The sequence below is a fragment of the Oryx dammah genome, unplaced genomic scaffold, assembly GCF_014754425.2.
Source record: "Oryx dammah isolate SB20612 unplaced genomic scaffold, SCBI_Odam_1.1 HiC_scaffold_27, whole genome shotgun sequence".
In the NCBI taxonomy this organism is placed as follows: Eukaryota; Metazoa; Chordata; class Mammalia; order Artiodactyla; family Bovidae; genus Oryx; species Oryx dammah.
This window is the reverse complement of record NW_024070211.1, coordinates 31,040,817-31,063,548: the sequence shown is the minus strand read 5'-3', so window position 1 is coordinate 31,063,548 and position 22,732 is coordinate 31,040,817. Positions and strand designations below refer to the sequence as shown.

The 22,732-nt window shown below is 50.9% G+C and overlaps 1 protein-coding gene across 1 annotated transcript in view; it reads left to right on the top strand.

Moving 5' to 3' along the window:
• Window positions 1-22,090, top strand: part of IGFBP2 (insulin like growth factor binding protein 2) — a 28,917-nt gene extending 6,827 nt beyond the window's left edge. Inside the window, exons 2-4 of the mRNA XM_040228544.1 lie at window positions 18,021-18,250; window positions 19,264-19,404; window positions 21,577-22,090. Coding sequence (XP_040084478.1) covers window positions 18,021-18,250; window positions 19,264-19,404; window positions 21,577-21,741 — 536 coding nt within the window. The 3' untranslated portion in view covers window positions 21,742-22,090. The remainder of the gene's footprint in view (window positions 1-18,020; window positions 18,251-19,263; window positions 19,405-21,576) is intronic.
• The last annotated feature ends 642 nt before the right edge of the window (window positions 22,091-22,732 follow it).

Here is a 22,732-nt window from a genome sequence, read left to right as displayed (position 1 = left end):
CAGTAAACAGATGACTGAGGTCCAAGACTTACATGTTTCATGGATGAGTTAGTGAAAATCGCTCAGTCGTGTCCAACTGTTTCCAACCCCATGGACTATATAGTCCATGGAATTCTCCAGGCCAGAATACTGGGGTGGGTAGCCTTTCCCTTCTCCAGGGCATCTTCCCACGCCAGGGATTGAACCCAGGTCTCCTGCATTGCAGGTGGATTCCTTACCAACTGAGCTATCAGGGAGGCCCATGGATGAATTAGGCGTGCTCTTTAGGGCTTGTGCACTACCGTCTGGGGCTGACCCTTCATCCTCTGGCAGGTTCATTCTTGTGGTTGTTCAGTTGCTCAGTTGTGTCCAACTCTCTGAGACTCCATGGACTACAGCATTCCAGGCTTCCCTGTCCTTCACCATCTCCCGGAGTTTGCTCAAACTCATGTCTCTTGAGTGCGTGATGCCATCCCACCATCTCATTCTCCGTTGTTCCCTTCTCCTCCTGCCTTCATTCTTGGCCAGAATCAGGGTCTTTTCTAATGAGACTGTCGTGCTCAGAATGTGGGTGGAGTGGCTGTGGAGGCATAGGGGGCCCCAGAGTTTGACCCTGGACACTTGGTGCTGCTCAGAAACGGGATGGGTATAGTCGGACATTATTAAGAACTTAGCCCAGTTCCCAGAAGCAGAGTCCTGCCTTCATCTGCCAGCTGAACTCTAGGACCCAGCTCTCCAGTTGCTGGCGTTCAGAGGACTGGGGAGTCCTTGAGGTTACATTTCGGGGCTGGGCAGCACTGTTCTCCACGAATGGCCTCCACAGGACACCTGCCAGGACCCAGCTTCATCAGACGAGGATCAGAAGCGGCATGTGCTAACATGCTTGGTACATAGGGTGTGTGCAGGATGAGCCGTTGTGTTGTCCACGCAGCCAGTGAAGACTCCATGGCGCCATTTCCCCGCTCCAAGAACATGGGTTTTCAGAGCCCATGTCTGAGCCTCGGGTGCCAGAACATTGAACATGATCCTGGCAAAGAAACCGGATGTTCTGTCCAAAAAAGTGATGTTTCCTTACTCCGCTGTCTCCAGCATTGACCTCACTCCTGAGTGGAGTGGGGACTGAAGGGTTCTTAGTAGATATGGGGGCGTGTTTTCTGGGCGCTGGGGTTCTTCCTAATGTCCGATTCCACCTGTGGTCCTGGAAAACCCTCTGAATGGCCTGAGTGGCTAGTGACACGACACAGCGATTCAGTGTCAAGCCTCGGATGGAGCTGAGACCTCAGGAAGCCAAGAAAGCTGGGTACTTGAGTCTTCAGGGCTCAACAGATACTTGTGGTGAAACCCACGCCAGTAGGGACAAAGCACAGCATTTCTCCCAGGGAATCTGGGTGGAGGCTCTTCTTAGACATCTTGGTATTGGTGAGGGGGGAGGGGAGGAGAGGATAAGCTCTCCTTACAGATGGGGTGGTAGGTCTAGGGAAGTGAAATGTGTTGGCTTTCAGATTCCAGAGTAACTGCCCCCTCCCTCACCCCTACTGTGAATAGAGTGGATGGGCCATAGGAAATTTTTTTTTTCCCCTACTGGAAAATGGACCATCTCTGTCTGCCCCTCCCCCACTTGGCTCCTGAGCCCTCCCCTTCCCTCCCCCTCCTGGGCCACTCCTGTTCCTTAACAAAGCCAGGGAAGATCTGGGCTGGCTCAGCTCCTGAGTGTCAGTCAGGACGCAGAGGGAGACCTTGCTCAGAATGCCGGCTCCCCCGGAAAGAAATACAGAGTCGACTGTAGTCAAGAATTGTTTCCTTCCCCCCCATCACCCCCTTTTTTTTGCAGGGGGGAGGGGGGCATTTGGCAGCCCTTGGGGCCCCTTCTGGCTGCCAGCCCCGTGTCTCTTCCTGGCTGTTGGAAGGCAGGGCAGGAGTGAAGGTTGGGGAGAAGGGGGGCGGGGGCTGGCAGACCTCCAGCTGCCAGGCTGGGGAATTGGCCCACAGGCTCTGCTTAAGTTGGCCCCGAGCGGAGCCTGGGGAGGCTTCTAATTAGTGAATGGGGTATAGGTGTGTCAGCCTGTGTTCATTCAAGGAATTGAGCTCTGGGAGCGAGGAAGCCCTTCGAGGAGGGGCACTGAGCCCAGGAAGAGAGGGGGGTGGGGAGCGGGGGAAGGCTCAGGGGTTCCCTCCTGATAGGGGTTGGGGAGATCGGTGCTTTCTAGTGGGAGTGATCCAAGTTGTAGGACTGCAGAGAGCGAAGGGTCTACCTCACGGGGTAAATGGCAAAATAATCATAATTAAATTGCTTTTCTTTCTAGACTTTGTTCACTGCCACCTAAATGCCAGTAGGGTTCCCCCTCCCGCGCCTCCCCCAGCCCCCAACTGTTTTAGCCTCAGGATTCTCCCCACTTGACGGGTGAAGAAATGAAGGCTGCATTCAGGTTCAAAGCCAAGGAAAGTACAGACCAGGATGGAGTCTGGGGCTCCAGCTTCTCATTCCAGAGCTCCATCCCATCAGACTCACACATGCAGAGAAGCAGTGAATTATATACTGCTGCTCAGAAAAGCTCCTTTTCCCTGGGAGGTAGTAATTAAGGCATAACTTCTCAAAAATGTTCTTTATGCAACTCCCCAGGGAGTTTCTTTTAGGTCTATTGTCTTGGCTTCTGGATAGAGGTGCCAAGATGCCTGTAGATGGAGAACTTACTTTCTAAAGTGCCTGAGGCCATGATAAACCGAAAATGGCAATTCCCCTGGGCCCTGCCCTTGCATTTGCCTGATAACACTGGATGGTTTCTATGGCAACAATGGCAAGAGGTGTGTCAGGCAAGATAAAGGAAGGTGGGGAGGGATGTGTGTATGTATGTTAGTTGGTTGCCATTCCCTTCTCCAGGGGATCTTCTCCACCAAGGGATGGAACCTGGCTCTCCTGCATTGCTTGCAGGCGGATTTGTTACCATCTGAGCCAACTGTTCTTTAGGAGGGACTGGTTTACTGGATCCTAAATGTTTTTGAGGTTGGGTAGGCGGCCACTTATGACTGATGGCTTCCTTCTCTGGGAAGACAAGAGAGGGTCCTGTGGAGGTGGGAAGGGACAAAGTGATAGGGAACAGAAAGGAAGCCCTGAGGTTACATGGTCCCTTGCCAATGAGCAAGGGCCATTCTGGTTGGTTAAGAGCTGTGGAGGTAAACCACCTGGGCTTTGGTTTTGGCTCTGCCGTTGCTATCTGATTTTGTGCCATTGGCCCCACATCCTGTGGCTTCTTAGTCGACTGTGAAAGGAGACAAATTATCAATCTTATGTGATTGCTTGATGATAAAACAAAGTTCTGTGCACAAACTACTGAGCACAGGTTGGAAACTCAGAAGAAGCACTTGAGAATCTCAGGGAAGTGTTTCTGCTTCTGAAAGGAGGGAAGGGCACAAACTAAAAGAATGACATAACCCGAGGACATGACTTAAATTGATTATAATCAAATAAGTCCAAGATGGTGGATGAGTTGGCTTCTATTAGACCTTGAGCCCCAGCGTATCTTAATACATCAGCATGCTAAATGACACACCCAAGAGTGCCCTGATAGTTCTGAGGCTAATCATCAAAGGCCAAAAAGTGGGCAGTGGCCCAATTCCTGGAAAATCCCCATCCCTTCCCCAAAATAGTTGGAATAATCCTCCCACTCACTGAAAGAAAGTGAAAGTTGCTCAGTCTGACTTTTTGTGACCCCACGGACTGTACCCTGCCAGGCTCCTCTGTCCAGGCAAGAATGCTGAATCAGCCATTCCCTTCTCCAGGGCATCCTCCCAACCCGGGGATTGAACCCAGGTCTCCCCCATTGCAGGGGGATTCTTTACTGTCTGAGCCACCAGAGAAGCCCAGCCCCTGAAATTACCAGGCCATAAAAACTAAGCATGCCATATTTCAAGGCCACTCTTGCCTTCTGAGATGGACCCCACTCTGTGGAGTGTGTTTCTCTCTAAATAAACCTGCTTCTTACCTATCACTTTGTCTCTCACTGAATTCTTTCTGTGATGAGACATCAAGAACCTGAGCTTCATCAAGTCCTGAGACCAGGTGTGTGATCTCAAGTTAAAAGTCTGTGGGTTCAAGTCCCGGCCTGTGGGTTCAGGTCTCAATCTGAGTTGCACAGTTAACTTCCACAGGGTGTGGCTCACCTGGACCGCCGCCCTTTGCTTTGGAAAGTCCAGAATGGAGTCAGTTGTGGGCAATGTTCCAGAGGGCAGTCGCAGCCTCTGGTTCCATTGTTACGGTGTGTGTTTCTACCAGGGCACCTTCATTCCCCAGAAGGGAGGGTTCTTACCTGAGGCCCTGCTGGTTATCTCTGGTTCCTCTGTTGCCTCTAAACCAAGAGAGCATAACCAAGGAAGACAACTGATGTACTGCAGGATTATATCAGACAAAATTAGTGAACTTTTAGTTGAAGGAAGAGAAAGCATGGTGACCTATTTAAAGACACTTATTTATATTCAAGACGCTTCTTGTGCTGGTTTGAGAATGTGGCCGGCAATCCTGGACATCTCTGCAGGTTTTGAGTTTCTTTTTGCATCCCGTGGGTTCAGTTTGTCAGGCCTGGGGTATCTGGGAATGGCCTGGAGATGGAGAAGAGGTGGCAGAAGGGGAGGGTGGGAGGAGAGAAGTGGGTGGAAGCCAGTGTTTATGGCTCCCTGGGAGGTGGTCTGTGTGGTGGCATCAGAGCTGAGTGTAGGGACAGCTGTTTGAATGTGGGTCTCAGTTGAGGGAAGTGGCTTCTCTCTCCAGCTCATGCTTCACTTTGCTCACTGCCTTTCTCTTCTCCTAACCACTCTCGCTGCTCTGGGGCTTAGATGGTGAGGGAGAGACCAGAAAGATGAGAAGAAGTAATATAATAGGATGCTCTAGGCCAGAGTGGTGGGATGTTTTTCAGACAGTCCGTTTTCCTAACGTTTAAACACTGATTAAACACGTGTACAAGCTATGAGACTGACTCTGCAGATACAGTCATACCACCTATATAGCACATGCTTTCTGAAATTGTTTATGGTGGAGTATAGCTGATTAACAATGTTGTGTTAGTTTCAGGTGGACCGCAAAGTGATTCAGTTATACATATGTGTGTGCCTGCTCAGTCGCTTCAGTCATGTGTGACTCTTTGCTACCCTATGGACTGGATCCCGCCAGGCTCCTGTGTCCATGGGATTCTCCAGGCAAGATTACTGGAGTGGGTTGCCATTCCCTCCAGGCGATCTTCCTAACCTAGGGACTGAAGCCATGTCTCCTGCATTGCAGGCAGATACCGCTGAACCACCAGGGAAGCCCCGCTTATACATATATATGTATCTGTTCTTTTTCAAGTTCTTTTCCCATTTAGGTTACTATAGAGTATTGTGGGCTACAGTCCATGGGGTCGCAAGAGTCAGACATGACTTAGCGACTAAACCACCACCACCACCAGAGTATTGAGAAGAGTTCCCTGTGCTATACGGTAGGTGCTTGTTGATTATCTATTTTTAAATATAGCAGTGTGTACATGTCAGTCCCAAACTCCCAATCTATCCCTCCCCAACAACACATGCTTTTTGATCCTAAAGGGGAGCAAGACAGGCATTTGAAAAAGTTGATTATTATCCAAGAGGAAATCAAGTCAGTAGAGATGTATTTAAATCTCATACAAGTGGCTCTTTTAGCCTTTTGACCAAGGCTCTTGAGAAGATCTTTCGTGAAATAATGGGGCTCTTTTCTGGTGGATGAAGTCTCAGAAGGAAGGGTATCTCCAGTCTTACGAAAGAAAGGACAACCTTTTTCTTCCAAAAAATTGAGCACACAATATGTCTTCCTTCCTGCTTTCTTTTCATGATAAGTACTTTTTTAAAAAAAACAAAAAAACAAAAAAAAGGCTCTATGGAAGCTAGGTCCAAGTTTTTGTCTTCAAGAAGCTCCCTCCTTTGGGGGAGGAAGGAAAAGCATGGCCCCATGGCTTTGTGCCAGTACGCTCAGGCTCCAGGGCTGTGCAGGAAGCTGAGTCCAATTACAAGGGTGCTTGGCCCAGGAATGTGCGTCATCCACTGAGTCAAGTTTCAGTTGGATACTTGGAGGGCATTGTCCTTCCTCCCGAATGATGATGTGTAACTTCATGACAGAAGGTGTGTAATTTTTTTCCGCCTGCAGTTTGTCACTGGTTTTCGTTCTTCCCGTGAAACTCTTGGGTGGCTTCTAAGCTGGATCTCTCCTGTTTCAGGTTAAGGCTGCTACCTCTCTGCTTCTTAAGAAGCCAGAGCAGTCATCTCCCTTCACTGAGCGTGAGTGGCCCTTGAGTGGCGATTCCTGCATCTTCCCCTCCTTGACCCTGTGGCCCTCTTCTGCTCTCTTCAAGCCTTTCCTGATTTATTTCCCAGTTCTTCATGCTGCAGAGACCTCGCCAGGAGCCCAGTGTCAGTCTCGCCCCTGCTGGCACCAGGTAGCTCTAACACTGCCCTCTGAGAGTGTAGGTGAAGTTGGCCATGCCACTGGTGCCGTCCTCTTTCAGCCATTGGGGTTCACGGAGCACCTTGTAATTACTGATGCCCCTGCTGGACAAGAAGGGTGAGGAGTGGATGGAGTGAGTTTCTTTTAAAAGAAAACTTTAAAAATGCAGAGAAGTACTAAGAATGACATAATAATGCCAGTGTACCACCCATAGCTGGGAATGGTTGATATTTGTTGTCATATTTACTTCAAGTCTTTATTTTTTTTAAAAGCTTCCCCTCTCTACCAGCCATCCCCCTTCTCTGTCCCTGCTCTCTAGACAACCACTTAGCATTATTCACTGCTTATCTTCCTTAACTAAGCAGATTTGCTAATTGGATGACCAACATTTCAGAGTTGTTCTCTGAGAATAAACGGGAAAATGTACATGAAAGGTTTCTTTTGGCAACTTTTCCCCCCATCCACTTTAGGTTTTTGAGATCTACCCATGTTGGTAGACACAGGTCAGAGCTATGCTTTTTAACTGCTCTGATTATTTCATTGTATTATATTGATTTATCTATCCATTCATCTGTTGAAAGGCTTTTGGATCCAGTTGCTAAATAGTTTTCACAAGTACAGTGATGCTGTAATGAAAGCTTTTGTGCACAAGTCAGAGAGAAGCAGAATTACTGGGTCAGGTACATTCTTTTCTCTCCTATTAGCCTCTGGTCCAGGTTTGCTCCAAAGCACATTCTCTGCTCACCTGGGCCTTCAGCAGGTAGGTCCCCTGGCCAGGTTCTCAGATGACTTGCATTGAACCAGATGAGAAATGCTTGGGACCCCCAGAAAAGAGGGAAAGCTGGTAGGGCTGTTGACAATCTTGATATCAATTTCTCTGGCTCTTCAAGGACAGCCTGGCTTGCAGAGCCCCAGAGGACCGTGTTGAATTTCAGCGTGTTTTTGTTTTCTCAAACTGTCTGCCTCCGCCCTGACCCTCCCCAGGCCTTGGCGATTCCAGGAATGACCCTGGTGTTTATGAAGCAGCCCTTTGGAGATCGCAGAAGCAGAGAGGCCCTGTGCTGTGTTTCTGCTCACTCAGGTTGGCGGGGAGGGGGTGAGATGAGAGCTGTTCTAGAAACCTCCATGGTGCCTGGCCAAGGACGGCCCCTCTGTGTGCATCCAAGTGTAGACACATGTCTGTTTACGAACGTGCCTGCCAGCAGGTGCAAAGAGCTTATGAGTCTTTGTCTTTGCAAGGTGTACACGTGAAGCCGTTTCTCTTGAGCAGAAGCCTTTTCTCCCACCACCAAGAAGTTCTTCAGGAGACCGAGGCAGGAATGGAGCCCTGGACTAGAAGAGGGTTGTTAAAAGTATAGTCTCTGACGCCCACCCAGGTCTTGCTGTCTCCCAAGCTCTGGGGCTGGAGTGTTGTTATTTAGTCGCCATGTCTGACTCTCTTGTGACTCCATGGGCTGTCGCCCACCAAGCTCCTCTGTCCATGGGATTTTCCAGACAATAATACTGGAGTGGGTTGCCATCTCTTTCCCTAGGGAATCTTCCTGTCCCAGGGATTAGACCTGTGTTTCCTGTGTTGGCAGGCAGGTTCTTTACCACTGGGGCTGGAGTGTAGGACTCTGTTTTTCCACAAGCTCTTCAGATGCTATCTGATGAACAGCTATGATTAGGAAACATTTGCCTGGTCTCACTCCCTGAATTTACAGCTGAGCACACAGGGGCCTGCACGTCTGAGACACCCAGCTGGCATCACCCAGAATCCCAGGCCTGGAGGTCATGTCAGGATTAGAACCTGGGGACTTTAACTTCCCAGCCAGCACTGCCCTTCCCACCACACTGGAACCGGTTAGCCAAGGCTTTGAGCCCTAGAGCCCTCGTTCCAGAGGAAATCCTAAAACGGCTCAGAAAGACTCGGCAGGTGGTTGCCCCCTGCCCTCCTGTTGTCCACTGTTGCTGTCTCCGGTAGTGGTTTCTTCCCAGCCTGAGGATGGGACTGGGTGCCCACTGGCCATCCCCCTCCACAGACTTTACCCAGTTCTATAGCCCTTAGGTGGGTGGTGGGCCCTGGTAGCTGTGGGGGTGCAGGGCCACGGTCCTCAGGTGAGAAAGGTCAGTACCTGCACCAGTATGATGTGACCACCTGGGTCGAATTCAGCACGGTTCTCTGGGGCTCTGCGAGCCAGGCTGTCCTTGAAGAGCCAGAGAAATTGATATCAAATGGTCAACAGCCCTACTAGCTTTCCCTCCTTTCTATGAGTCTAGAACATCAGAAGAGGCTGCTTATTTGCAGCCATTTCCTTATATAGAGGGTGGTCAGAAACTTCTTTTGTTTGAAACTTGCTTTGTTTGCAAACCATGCAGAGGAGCTACTGGTCTTGGCAGCTGAGAGATGTCAGATTGCTCAGCGGTCGCCCTTGTGGCGAGCAGGGGCTGAGTGGGGGAAAGAACGGGAAAGGTGTTTGCAATGACTTTGGGTATGAGCAGGGGGTAGATGGCCTGATCAAGAGAGTCATTAACTGAGCTGGAATGTCGCCACTGCTGACATCCATGCATGCGTGCACTACTCAGGATTCCCATGTGAGAGGTCACTGTTGCCAGCCGCCCGTGACCATCTAAAAAAAAGTAGAGGATGACATGTGATGTCTCTCACCCAGAGAGACTATGGACCTCAGGTTTAACTTTAGCTGAAGAATAACAAATAGGCCCCCTTTGTACCCTGTGTGTATGTTAGTTGCTCAGTTGTGTCTGACTCTTACGTGACCCCATGAACTGTATGTAGCCCGCCAGGCTCTCTGTCCATGGGATTCTCCAGGCAAGAATACTGGAGTGGGTTGCCATGTCCTTCTCGAGGGGATCTTCCCCACTCAGGGATTGAACCCAGGTCTTCTGCATTGACGATAGATTCTTTACCATCTGAGCCACCAGGGAAGCCCCTTTCTACCCCACTCATTTCTAACTTCTGCCCCCACCTCCCCCACCTCCCAGCATGGCTTGAATTACCCACCCCAGCCTCTGGGCGGCATGTGTTACTGAACACAGTGGCCACAGGCTAGGCGGGTCTGGTGAGCACAGTCAGCCATACAAAGGGAGGGACTGGCTTCAGATTCTCTCCCACAAAAGCGGAAAGCTTGTTGGCAAGTTTACCTGGGAGCCCTGCTTCACCTGTGCATCCACGGCAGGCATGAGACTCTTGTTTTTCCTCTCTCCCTTTCTGCCTTCTTTCTTCCCCTCAGCCTCCCATCCTTCCTTCCCTTAGTTTCCGTAAGCAGAGTTAAAGTAATTTTGGCAAATCCACCCTTGCCCAAGGATTTCATCAGATGGCAGAGAGCTTTGATGATTGCAACTAATATATATATAATCAACAGAATCGTTTCAGAAGAAATATTTGAATAGATGGTTTTACACAATTCTCTTTTCACTAGTCCCCACCCCACCCCACCCCACCCCCAATTCCATGCATTTGGCCATTCTGCAGATGAGATATCACCCACCACTCCCCTCTGCCTGACAAATGCACCTTTCATTTACTCATTCCAGAACTAGATGTTGCACATGTTTCTTCCAAGGCCTGGTTGCCCACATTGGGAGTCTACAAATGCTGTAGACTATTTAAGTAGCAGCCTTCACTTTTGTTGTTGTTAAGTTGCTAAATTATATCTGACTCTGTGACCCCAAGGACTGCAGCACACCAGGCTCCTCTGTCCTCCACCATCTCCCAGAGTCTGCTCAAATTCACATCCATTGAGCCGGTGATGCCATCTAACCATCTCATATTCTGCCACCCTGTTCTTTTGCCTTCAGTCTTTCCCAGCATCAGAGTCTTTTCCAGTGAGTCGACTCTTCACATCAAGTGGCCAGAGTATTGGAGCTTCAGCTTCAGCCTTCACTTAAGTACAATGATTATTCTTTTTTTTTTTTTTTTTCAGCTTTGAGAAATTAGAGCTCAGGAAGGTTAAAGGGTTTGGCCCAAATCACAGGTGACCTGTCAGTGGCAAAGCCAGGACTGGAATTCAGGGCTCTTGACTCCTGCCCATTCGAGTTTGTGAATGAATTGTCCACGGCCATGGATATTAATGGAGAAGTTATCTGGGAGGGAGGAGAAAGATTGTAGTTAGTATTTAGTTTTTTGCCCAACATATATGTCAAGGTTAAGTGCATTTTGGGGAAAATCAACAAAGAGCCATGTGACTTCTATACCCAGCCGGGATGGAACCAGGGAAGGAGCCAACATTCCCCTGGCCTGTTACTTGCAGTGTAGTCTCGAAGGGCCTGGGGATGCTAGTACCTGTTGAAGGAAATGAGTTCACTGAGAGAGTGAGTGATGGATTTAGGGTTGGATTAGATCATCTCTATGGTGCCCTCAGCCCTCAGATTTCTGAATAATTGTGAGACAGAAGGTTGGAAAATGGCTAGGATTTCTTTAGAATAAAAAAGGAGATGTATTAACCTATGATGAAGATGTGTGATGGTTTTTGGAAAAGGTCTTCTTTTCTCATCTGTCCTGCATAAGCAGAAGGAGTAAGGGGTTGCTGTTAGAGTCTTAAGGCTTGTTTTCCTCAGAGTGTGCTAAGGTTTCTTCTAAATCAGAAATTGTTGTTGTTCAGTCTCGAAGTCATGTCCGACTCGGTGATCGCATGGACTGCAGCATGCTAGGCTTGCCTGTCCTTCACTGTTTCCTGCAGTTTGCTCAAACTCATGTCATTGAGTTGATGATGACATCCAACCATCTTGTCCTCTATTGCCCCCTTCCCCTTCTGCTCTCAATCTTTCCCGGCATCAAGGTCTTTTCCAATGAGTTGGTTCTTCACATCAGGTGGCCAAAGTATTGGAGCTTTAGTTTCAACATCAGTCCTTCCAATGAATATTCAGGGTTGATTTCCTTTAAGATTGATTGATTTAATCTCCTTGCTGTCCAAGGGACTCTCAGGAGTCTTCTCCAACACCACAGTTCAAAAGCATCAATTCTTCAGCACCCAGCTGCTTTTTGGGTCCAGCTCTCACATCTATACATGACGACTGGAAAAACCATAGCTTTGACTATACAGACATGATGTCTCTGCTTTTTAATACACTGTCTAGGTTTGTCATAGCTTTTCTTCCAAAAAGGAGCAAGCATCTTTTAATTCCATGGCTGCAGTCACTGTCCACAGTGATTTTGGAGCCCAAGAAAATCAAATCTGCCAACTGTCAAACGGAGCAGAAGTCAGAGCATTATAGTACGAGAAGGTAACATTTCATGAGAGGAAGGGTCTGTTGGACACAAAGGTCTTCGTTAAATAAGGTTGTTAGTGCTGCAATCAAACAAGACACTGAGGGGGAAAGGACTGTGCCCAAAATTAAGTTTTAGTATTTATGCATAGAAGTAGGCAGCTGGAATGCCACCCTCCTTGGGTAGGTTAGGAAGGCTGGGTCCCAGAGCAGTGTGGAGGCCAATTATGAGACACTTCTGACAATAGCAGAGAGGTTGTGTGTGCGCCTGGAGACCCAGGTACTGGTTCTTTGGGGCCTCTAGTTTGCTGTCTGTAAAATGGGACACCTCATCCATTTCCTCTCTTCTGCCTTTCTCACTCAGCTTTCCTCCAGGTGTGTAAGGGGTGAAGTTGGGACCGTGTCCCTACTGCGTGACCAGCCTTCTCCCTGCCCTACAAGTCTCCCACAGGTGCGCTCTACTCTGACCATCTTCCCCACTTCCCACTTGGAAAAGTTTTGACCTTCTATATATCATTAGGAAACTGCCTGCTACAGCATTGACCCATTTCCTGGGTCACTAGGCAGAGGAGAACAGTTGCTGCTTGCTAATCCTTAGGGGTCTTGGAGTTCCCTGTCAGTCATCTCCAAGCCTTCAGGCTTTTCCAGTTCAGTGATTCGGGTTGCTAAGAACCGTTTCTTAGAGTGACCTTTGCACTGCAGCCCATGGAGCTGCATACATAAGTGGTTGCTTAATAAATATTATTCTGAACCAAACTCCTAGGCAGGAAAAAAAAAAATTCCAACTTGGTATTTTTGTTCCTGAGGGCAAATTCCATCTCTAGCTGGAGTTCTTCCTGTGGAATGTTTTCCTGCGGACTGCCTTGTCACCTATAAGAGAACAGATGGGCAGAGCTTGGTGACATGTGATGGTGTCCTTGTCTCCAAGAGGTGGGGGTACCACGTGGGTTCGTTCCCGAGGGAGGACCAGCCCTGTGTGCTTGGCACTGTGTACACACGCAGCCCTTGGGATCCTGCCTGCCACCCATGGGAGGTGGATCCTGTTTGTGCCCATTTTACAGATGAGCAGTGAAGGCACAGCAAGTTTAGGTAACTTGTCCAGGGCTGCACAGCTCGGTGGTGAAGCTGGGATTCAGCCAAGCGATGAGGCTCTGCAGGCGGAGTGCTTGAACCTCTTTGGCTGGTAATAGGAGCAGTCAAGGAATCAAGGCTCTTCTCAGCCTACTGGCCTTTCTCATCTCTATCCCGGGAAACAATTGCATTTCCCTGGCTCTGGGCTTCTACTTCAAGGTGGGGGGTCGGGGTGGGGGGCAGTCAGCACCCGCGTCAGCGAACCAGGCCCATGGATTTCCTCATCTTATTAGCGCTTTCATCGGCAATGATGAAATCAATAAAGGAGTGGGTTCCAGGAACATACCCTGGAACCCAGGCGGCCTCCGTGAGGGTAGACAAACTGACCTTCAGCTCAGACCGGTCAGGGACATCTCGGGACAGGAAACTGCCTCTGTCCTCCTGGGATAAGACTGTTCCCTGGAGCCCTGTCCTCTGGGACCCAATGTAGGGCTATTGTATATGACTTGAGGTCCCTAGACATAACATCTCCATGGGCCCCTTCCCCCACAAAAATGTCTTCAAGTCATTATTTTTATAACTGCACACGGATCAGTGTTGCACACAGTGATGTCTGCTGTGACCTAAAAGTTTATTGTTTTTTCTTCTCATTTTAAAAAGAAATGAAAACATTTCCCGGGGCTCTGGGTACTGTGCCCACCGTGGTGCGTGCTGAGCAGGCCAGCCCTGCCAGGAGCTGGAGGCCTGAACCAGCATTCTTCTCTGTACCCTTCGCCTCTGCCCAGTGTTCCCAGAGCTTTCTGAGGGCCTGGTTCTGAGCATCAGCTGTGGGCTCACCTCTAGGCACAGTGGACGAGTGCCCGGGAGAGTTGGGGAAGAGGGGTCAGCAGGCTGCCAGTTGTGTGGGGTCCCCACCACCATTGCCAAGAAGGTGGGCTCAGAGACCAGAGGCGTGCCTGGGGATGGAGCCGTGGTGGAGGGGGTCTTAGCTGAGGTGGGGAGGGGGGTACAGTGTAGCTCAGATCTGCTTTGTGAGGGGCTGTGGGTCTTGAGCACTGAGCCACGGAGAGCATCAGGCCTCTGGATAAAGCCTAACTCCCGAACAGTGGCTTTCACCTGGGGGCATTTTCGCCTCCCAGGGGCCATTGGGTAATGTTCAAAGGCATTTTTGATTATTACAACTTGGGGCGGGTGCTGCTGGCATTTGGTGAGTGGAAGTCTGGGATGGTGCTGGGCGCCTCACATAGGACAGCTCCCAACAAAGACTCTTCTGGTGCCAACGCCAGTAGTGCTGAGGTCAGGAGACCTCGACCTCAAGAATGTTCCAGACATTGGTTCCTGTGAGTAGGCCCTTTCCAGAAGCTCCTCGAGAGGACTAAACACGCAGGCTGACCTGCCCTCTTCCAACCCAAGGCGGTATGATTACAGCCACAGTGGAGACAGGCTGTGTTCATCTAAGCCTTGGGGTGGCTTCCCATGAAAAGAGAGGAGCCAAGTAAGCTTCTGAGAGTCACAGCTTCAGACAGCAGAGCGGATGGGTCCAGAAATGGTGGGAGATTCCCAAAGCCCTTGTCTAGTTCCCTGGTCAGCAGAATACATGGTCTGGAGTGCTGGAAGTGGTGTTGAGGTCTCCAGAAATTCTGCCACGGTGGGGCAGGAAGCTGGCTGGGCATGGCATGGTGAGGTCGGGGTCGTGCCCAGGGTGAACCGGGGCTAGGCGAGGGCAATCCACAGGTTCCTGTATTGTCTTTCCCATGGGGTCCTGCATGGTTCCTGCATGGAAGCAAGACTTTTGTAATCATCTTGCTGTTTTCCTCCTGTGTTCCCTGGGCCGTGCCAGCAAGGATGGGGCCAGAGAGCCTGAAATTGTCCCATGGGTCCAGGGGCAAAGAAGCCTGTAGAAACGGAAATGGCAGAACTGGCGGTGAGGCTGGGGTTGAGTCCTCTCCTCCACTTGTGCCAAGATCTGCCGCATGCGTTGAGGTTAACGTGAAGGAGATAGAGGGTTACCTGAATCAGACCATCCTGTTTTTTTGGCAGGTTTATCTCAGACTCTCTCAAGCCTTCCCTGCAACCTGCTGCCCTCCACCTCTGATATCTGAGGAGGGAGGGGGGATCTTATCTTCTTTGTGGTTGGCCTCAGCTGCCTGAACATTCCCAGAGGAAAGCTGTAGCCAGCCCCCCATTCAGGGGAACATGGCCGGTAGCTGAGCTGGGGAACCAGGAGCGCCTTCTCTTAGGGCCTCTGGGTTTCTGCTGTTTGGGCTTCAAGGACAGAAAGAGGAGGGGCACAGGGTGAGGAGCGTCCGGGGCAGGTTGGTGTAGACCGTGGTGGATCCGGACTCCCACCTGACTTGGTGTCAGATGCTTCAGGCCCGAGTTCCTCTGCGGGTGGTGCTGGGGTTTCTGGAATAGGAAGTCACCTGCATTTGGCTATTTATGATAAAATCTGGGCTCCCAGGAGCCTCTGGGGAAATAGCCATTCTGGAGAAACATCTTCTGGGTTTTAGAAGGCTTACTCATTTAAAAACTTCAATTTTTATTTTCCTAAATTTAACAATTTTGGATAGAAATTTTTTTTTTTAAATACTGAATACTTGACATGTTTACCCCTTCCCTTTTTGCATGCCCCGAGGGCATGGCAACCTGCTCCAGTATTCTTGCCTGGAGAATTCCACGGACAGAGGAGTCTGGCAGGCTACAGTCCATGGGGTCACAGAGAGTCAGACTCGACTGAGCAACTAAAACATACTCAAGGTCATATTATCAACATAAGTCTTATTTTGGGCCACAAAATGTGGAGGTTTTCAGGGGTCATCAGTGGCTGTGGAGTTGTTTGTGGGGCACTGAACATCCCCAAAGTTCTTCTGTCTGTTTTTATTAACTGTCTTCTATCCTGTCTGCCGTTTGATACTTCTTGTACCGACAACATGCCTGCCTTCTTATTCCTTTTAATTTTGTTGATTTTATTCTGTGGAGGCTTTGGAAACCAGACATGCAGAAACCAGGCTTACTGGAGCAGTGCTCCTGTGAACCATCAGGGTTCTTCATGCATTGACTTTCCCTGTCTTGTTGGGAAAGCATCACAGCTTTACAATGCTCGGACGTGGTGACCGCTGTTCTGAGGCTTGTGAAACTTATCTTCCTCTGCTTCCTGTTTCTGGGTCAAGTTCCGCATGGCCAGCGTAGCGGATCACTGAGGCAGATGTCATCAGCATCCCATCATCACTGTTACCATTTTCGTCATCATCAAAGTAATCATCACCAACAGGGTATAGTTTCTGCGCCCACCTGTATCTCAATGGCTTTCCTTTAACATACACTCAACTGTTCTGTGAAGTAGGAACTATTATTATCCAACAATTTGCAGTTAAGGAAACAGAGGCACAGAGCGAGTATATATGCAGGAGAAATACAGGCGGGTATAAAAAATGGTAGAGCTGGGATTTAGCCCGAATCTGCCCTTCTAACCAGTGCTCACCAGTCTGGAAATAATGTATCACGTTCTAAAGGGATCTTCTCCTCTGGCTAGTGAGCCCTGACACACAGGCAACAGGTCCGGTGTGAAGGGAAAGGATGGGACCCAACCTTTGTTGAACTCCTCTGTTTGTGGGGACCCTGCTGGTGCCTGGTCCCCTGGAGTCTGCTGGAAGGAGATGTGCTGAGGATGTAGGTACTGGCTCCCCAAGGCACGGAGGAGGGTCCCATCCCTTAGCTGACGAGGGAGTGAACACCAAAGCTCACAACAGCCCAGAGAGGTTATCGCGCCCTCCTTTTACAGGTAAGGGTCAGCTGCTTTCCTCCATACAGCACTACCTGGGACAGCGACCCTCAGCCCACCATGCTGTGTCTGAATTAACCGCGTATTAAGCGCCTTGCTTGAAATTCTTGTGTAGAAGTATTTATCATAAAAGACATTTAGGTTTGTTATCCAGACTGTAGGTTTTTGGAGGTGCACTAAAGGGGAAGAGAAAATGTGCACGGTTTGTTTGGAGATAGCCCTGAGTGTTCCCTGGGCCTGCAGGGGGCTGCAGTGCTCTCTGAGGCCCTGAGGCCCTTGCTGTGTCTGTTAGGGGCTGTGTGCAACCTGGCCTGCCTAGAGCTCTCCGGAAATGGTCTCCTGGTCAGGACCCTTCCAGACCATTCACTATTCCCTGGCTGGACACACCTAAGCCTACGTGAGACGGCGGGGGTGTGGGGCATGCCACATGAGCTGTGCACGCAGTAGGAGCTGTTGCCTGTGGCTGACTGGCTGGGGGTCTAAGAAGGTTCAAAAACTTAATGGGTGGACCTTGGAGAGTCATTTGGATATGAGGCTACACGCCCTGCAATAAGATGAAACACACTGTAGCGTGGTCCTTGTTCCTGTCTGGGAGCTCTCGATGTCATGGGTTAAAGTGGTAGTCGCTCAGTTGTGTCCGACCCTTTGTGACCCCATGGACTATAGCCTGCCAAGCTCCTCTGTCCATGGGCTTCTCCAGGCAAGAATACTGCCATTCCCTTCTCCAGGGGATCTTCCTCACCCAGGGATTGAACCCCCAGTCCCCTGCATTGCAGGCAGATTCTTTACCATCTGAGCCACCAGGGCAGCCCTGTTGGGGGTGGGGGGGGCGGGCCAGCATGCATAGACAGACCGGGAGACAAGTCAGGGGCCCTGGGTCACGCTGAAGGAGCGGAGTGTCCATGCGGGCAGCACAGAAGGGGGCAGGCGGGCTGGTGAAGAGTAACCGCGGAGGTGGCGTTGGACGCTGAGTTCTGCAGGTGACCTGACTCTCCACCGCACTAACCACCAGACACCGCACAGCCCAGTGCTCTCTGTGGCTTGAATTTCAAAAACTTATCCAATCCGCGCCTTTTCAGACCATAAGTGATGAAGACTTTAAACGGGGGAGGTTAGTGGTGGGTGAATCTGAGAGGTGTTTCTAGGGAAGAGTTGATGGCTTTAAATCCTGTCCCTGTGAGGGCCTTGCCCACTCGATCCCCCAACCCTGCCTGGCCTCCTGGGACATGGACAGAGCAGAGTAGGTGGCCCAGGCTCCTTTCTGGAGTCAGAGTCTGCGTTCACATCCTGGATTGTGATCTTGATCAAGAAGCTGACCTCCGTGAGCCTCAGCTTCTCCGTCTGTAGAAGTTGGGGGATGTTGGTACTCCTAGTGGCTGTGAAACTGAAATTGATCATCCACGCATCTTGCTTAGCGCTGTTACTTAGACATTGGTCATCTCTTTTCTTGTCATTGTCAGGGGTTCAGCCAGTCCCTGGAGGGCCCGCATCTGGGGAAACCAGACCTGCAGCCCTCAGTCTCGTCCTCTCTCTCTGCAGACAATGGCGAGGAGCACTCTGAGGGAGGCCTGGTCGAGAACCACGTGGACGGGAACGGGAACTTGATGGGAGGTGGAGGTGGTGCCGGTCGGAAGCCCCTCAAGTCCGGCATGAAGGAGCTGGCCGTGTTCCGGGAGAAGGTCACGGAGCAGCACCGGCAGATGGGCAAGGGTGGCAAACATCACCTTGGCCTGGAGGAGCCCAAGAAGCTGCGGCCGCCACCTGCCAGGGTCAGAGAGGGTCGGGTCTGGCGGGAGGGGTGGGAGGACGGTCAAAGGGAGTGTCCCAGCAGGAGAGGTCAGGAGCACTGCTGTGAGATCCATGTTCTGTGTGCCTGCAGGCAAAGTACTTTCTGATTCCATTGCTAACATTCAGTGTTTTTTCAAGCACATCAGTATTTTTTTGAGGGACTCAGCATCTTCGGCTGTGAAATGGGCTGGACATAAGGATTCTTGAAGTCCCTCCCTTCTAAAGCCTCCACATTTCTGCTTGGCTTCATTGTTGTTGTTTAGTTGCTAAGATGTGTCTGACTCTTTTGTGACCCCATGGACTGTAGCCCGCCAAGCTGCTCTGTCCATGGGACTCTCCAGGCAAGAATACTGGAGTGGGTTGCCATTTCCTCCTCCAGGGGATCGTCCCTGACCAGGAAGTGACCTGCATCTCCTGCACCGGCAGGCAGATTTTTTACTGCTGAGCTACTGCGGAAGCACTGCTTGGCTTTGAGATATACGGGCCCCGCCCCCCCAGAAAAGGCTACAGTCCATGGAATCGAAAGAGTCAGACACAACTTAGCAACTACGTCACCACCACCACCGCTTGAACTTGCCCACTCTTGTTGCAATACACTTCCCTCACTGAGCCACCCCTCTTCTCTTTCCAGCTCAGCTCTGCTGTCTTGGCCCTTGGATGGGTTTATGAAAGGGAATGATGGTTGGGCCACTGGATGGGGTAGAGATACTTGAATTCAGTGTTTGCAAGTAGATCCCATTTTGACCCCTGAAAGGGATGGAGGAGAGGAGGGAAGACTCACCTGCAGGGTGACTTTCTCTTGGAGTGGGGCGGGCCTGGTGGTAAGGCAGTGAGCTTGCTGGGCTGGGTGTCAGAAGTTCCTGGTTCCACCAGCTTGCTGTGTGGCCGTGGGAAAGTGGCATTCTGCACACGTGCTTCTTTCTGAAGCTGTGCCGGGGCTGGCGTTGCATGAACCCGTTCTCTAAGTGTCCTCTCCATGTGCCTATGCCTGCAGACCCCCTGCCAGCAGGAACTGGACCAGGTCCTGGAACGGATCTCCACCATGCGCCTTCCGGATGAGCGGGGTCCCCTGGAGCACCTCTATTCCCTACACATCCCCAACTGTGACAAGCATGGCCTGTACAACCTCAAACAGGTGAGTGAGGGTGTCCCTGGCCTGAGTGTGCCTTGTTCCTGCCCCCCATGCCGCCAGTAAGCCCCTGAGGTCTCAGCGCTGAGTCCAAGACCAGTCTTCTGCTAGGAGGAGGGCAGGGATGCCAGCCGAGGGGGGTGGGGATGCCAGCTGCCAGGCCAGGGAGGGCGGGGGCTTGTTGGCTTCAGTCCCTTCCAAGGCTGACTTCAATTCCCCCGCTACCTGCCAGCAGCGGTTAGCATGAGAGGGAGCCTCTTGGAGAAGAGATAGGGCCTCATAACAGTGCCTCTTGACTTTTACTGAGCATTAGAATCACGTGCTGGTGATTCTGGGGACCCAGCTGGAAGAGATTGCCATTCAGAAGGTTAAGTGGGGTCCGAGAGTTTGCATGTCTAACCAGCTCTCAGGGATGCTGATGGTCCCTGGACCTCACTTCCAGAATCACTGACTTGAACCATTCAAAACCAGGTAGCCTCTCTGGTTTTCCAGTATCTCAAGGAATGGAGAAACACCACTTGAAATAGTACTAAAAAAGGTAATAGGAGAGGGTTTCCATTAGTGGCTCAGCAGTGAAGAATCTGCCTGCCAGTGCAGGACACTCGGGTTCGATTCCTGGGTTGGGAAAGTCCCCTGGAGAAGGAAATGGCAACCCACTCCAGTATTCTTGCCTGGGAAATCCCATGGACGGAGGATCCTGATGGTGTAGAGTCCTATGGGGTCAAAAGGGTCAGACATGACTTAGCGACTAAACAGTTAACAACAGCATGAGTACATTAGAGAAAATTAAGAAAGTTTAAGTTTTTAAAAGAAAAGAACCCTTTTTCCTCCCCTCTTCCACTCTGTTCATATGCCTTTTAATGATCTATGTGTATTTACCTAACCACATAGAGTTTACAGTGGTGATTGTTACCAGTTGTTTAATCTTGGTGGGTTGTCCTTTTAACCTACCCCACTGCCCACTTCCTCAAGCTCATCCCTTGTGTAGGGAGAAAAGGTCCGTGTGCATTTCACGTAAGGCAGGAATGAGAGACTGTGGGCTCCACCAGCCATTCTGTTTTCCAATGGAGGATCTGAGCCCAAGTGCACAACGGGCTTCTCTAGGGAGCGTTAAACAGTATGAATGCTTGGGCCCCACCCCCAAACATCCATATTTTGTGAGTCTGGGGTGCTTTCTGGGCACTGGCTTTTCGAAGGCTCCCCTGGTGATCCTAGTCGGTATTGGAGCTGACTTAAAAGCTGGGGATGTGGGAACTTGCCTGGTGGTTCAGTGGCTAAGACTGTGCTCCCAGTGCAGGGGCCCAGGTTCAATCCCTGATCAGTGAACTAGATCCCACATGCTACAACTAAGACCTGGCACAACCAAATAAAAAAATTAAAAGGAAAGGTGGGTGTGTGGAGCCAGAAGATGGGGTATGGGGCTCTGCTGACCCCCTAGGGGATCTCACTTCCCCATCTTCTTAGCCTAGGCATCTTGTCCCTTGAAATATCAGCCTGCCATTAAAAGCTATTAGTTCGCACACCTGCCCTCTAAATGTAAGCCAGCTACTTTGGAGCGCCAAAGAAGCAATAGCAATCTTTTCTTCCAAATCTTATGGATAAACAGGATTTTCGAGACGAATTGGCTCATGGGTAAGAGCAGGCACCCTGGGAGGGAAATGCCTGGGTTGGTGTACCAGCTGTGGCTCTCACTAGGGGAATGCCTGGGTTGGTGTACCAGCTGTGGCTCTCACTAGCTCTGTGACACTGGCCTTCTGACCATCTACAAAGTGGTAAAACATTGGTACCTAATTTGCAAGGTGATTGTGGGGATTAAATGAATGTATGTTAGATAGGAACTGTAAGCAAGCAGCATAGAGATTGCTTACACCACGCCCAGCATAGAGCGGAACCTTTTACCATTATGTGCATTCCTGACCTCCTGTTACAAGTGTACATCCATCCATCCCGTACACTGGGTCGTCTGCTGGATGGGACCTCCGCACATGTGGGGGCCAAGCCATTCTATTGAAGCCACCCCCCAGCAGCCTTGCTAATAACCAGCATCACGCGTCACACTGGAGCTTGAATGACCGTGCAGAATTGTCAGGCACACCCAGACCTTGAACAGGAGTCTGCATTTCAGTGAGACCCCCTCGTTTTTATCGGGGTGTCCTTTATGTCCTCCTCTCTCCTCAGTGCAAGATGTCTCTGAACGGGCAGCGTGGGGAGTGCTGGTGTGTGAACCCCAACACCGGGAAGCTGATCCAGGGAGCCCCCACCATCCGGGGGGACCCCGAGTGTCATCTCTTCTACAACGAGCAGCAGGGGGCTCGAGGGGTGCACACCCAGCGGATGCAGTAAACCACAGCCAGCCGGTGCCTGGCACCCCCCACCTCCATCCCTCTTCGGAGCGGGCAGAGCATGCAGAGCGCATGCGTGATGGGTGGCGGGGCGGAGCTTCCAGGAGTTCTGACATGTGTATTTATATTTGGAAAGAGACCGGCACCGAGCTCGGCACACCCCCCCCCCCCACCTTCCCCCTCCCCAGCTGGAGATGCCTGCACCCTCCCTGCTCGAGGCCCTGCTGGGCAGGAAGGGGATGGTTGCAGTGGCGGAGCTGGGGTAAATGTTTGGGCGAGGGAAAAAAAGAAATTTTTATTTTTGAACCCCTGTGTCTCTTTTGCTTAAGATTAAAGGAAGGAAAAATAAAGCTTGTGTGTCTTTTGCCTGAGTCTTTGCTCCCCCGCCCCCGGTCCAAAAGAGGTTCTGACGCTTACCAGCTTCCTTCCCTCCAGCTTTGCCCCAACTGCGTGGGCAAGCTGGGCAGGCCAGCCTTGGGTTCATAACAGAAATGAGATGGATGGGGCGGGAGGAAGTCATGAATCCAGGTGGAGCCCCCCAGCACAGCCCTAGGAATCTGGCCAACCTCCCCTGCCCCTGGGTGGGCTCTGGGGGGAGAGGGGTGGACCCCAGTGTCTCTTCTTCCATCTCACATTGAGATGACACTGCAGAGGAAGAAAGGGATCCCGGAAATTGGAATTAGGGTCCTCTGGCCCCCCCCCCAAATTAAGGAGCGCTCCCTTACCCCACGGGAGACATGTAATCACCCCCAAGGGAAGTTGGTGGGTCTGTTGTGACTTGGAGTCTCAGACCTGCTTGCTGAGGGGCCCAAGGAGCTGTCTGGCTCCAGAATAGCAAGCACCTCTTGGCTGAAGCCGAGGGACCAGGGAAAGGGCACAGACACAGGCCCTATTTCTGAAGCAGAATTCTGCCCGCTTGGTTCTGTTGGTATCTCCAGCCCCGGCCAATTCCAGGGGGCTCCCCACTTGGCTGACTTACCTGGTGGCTCAGT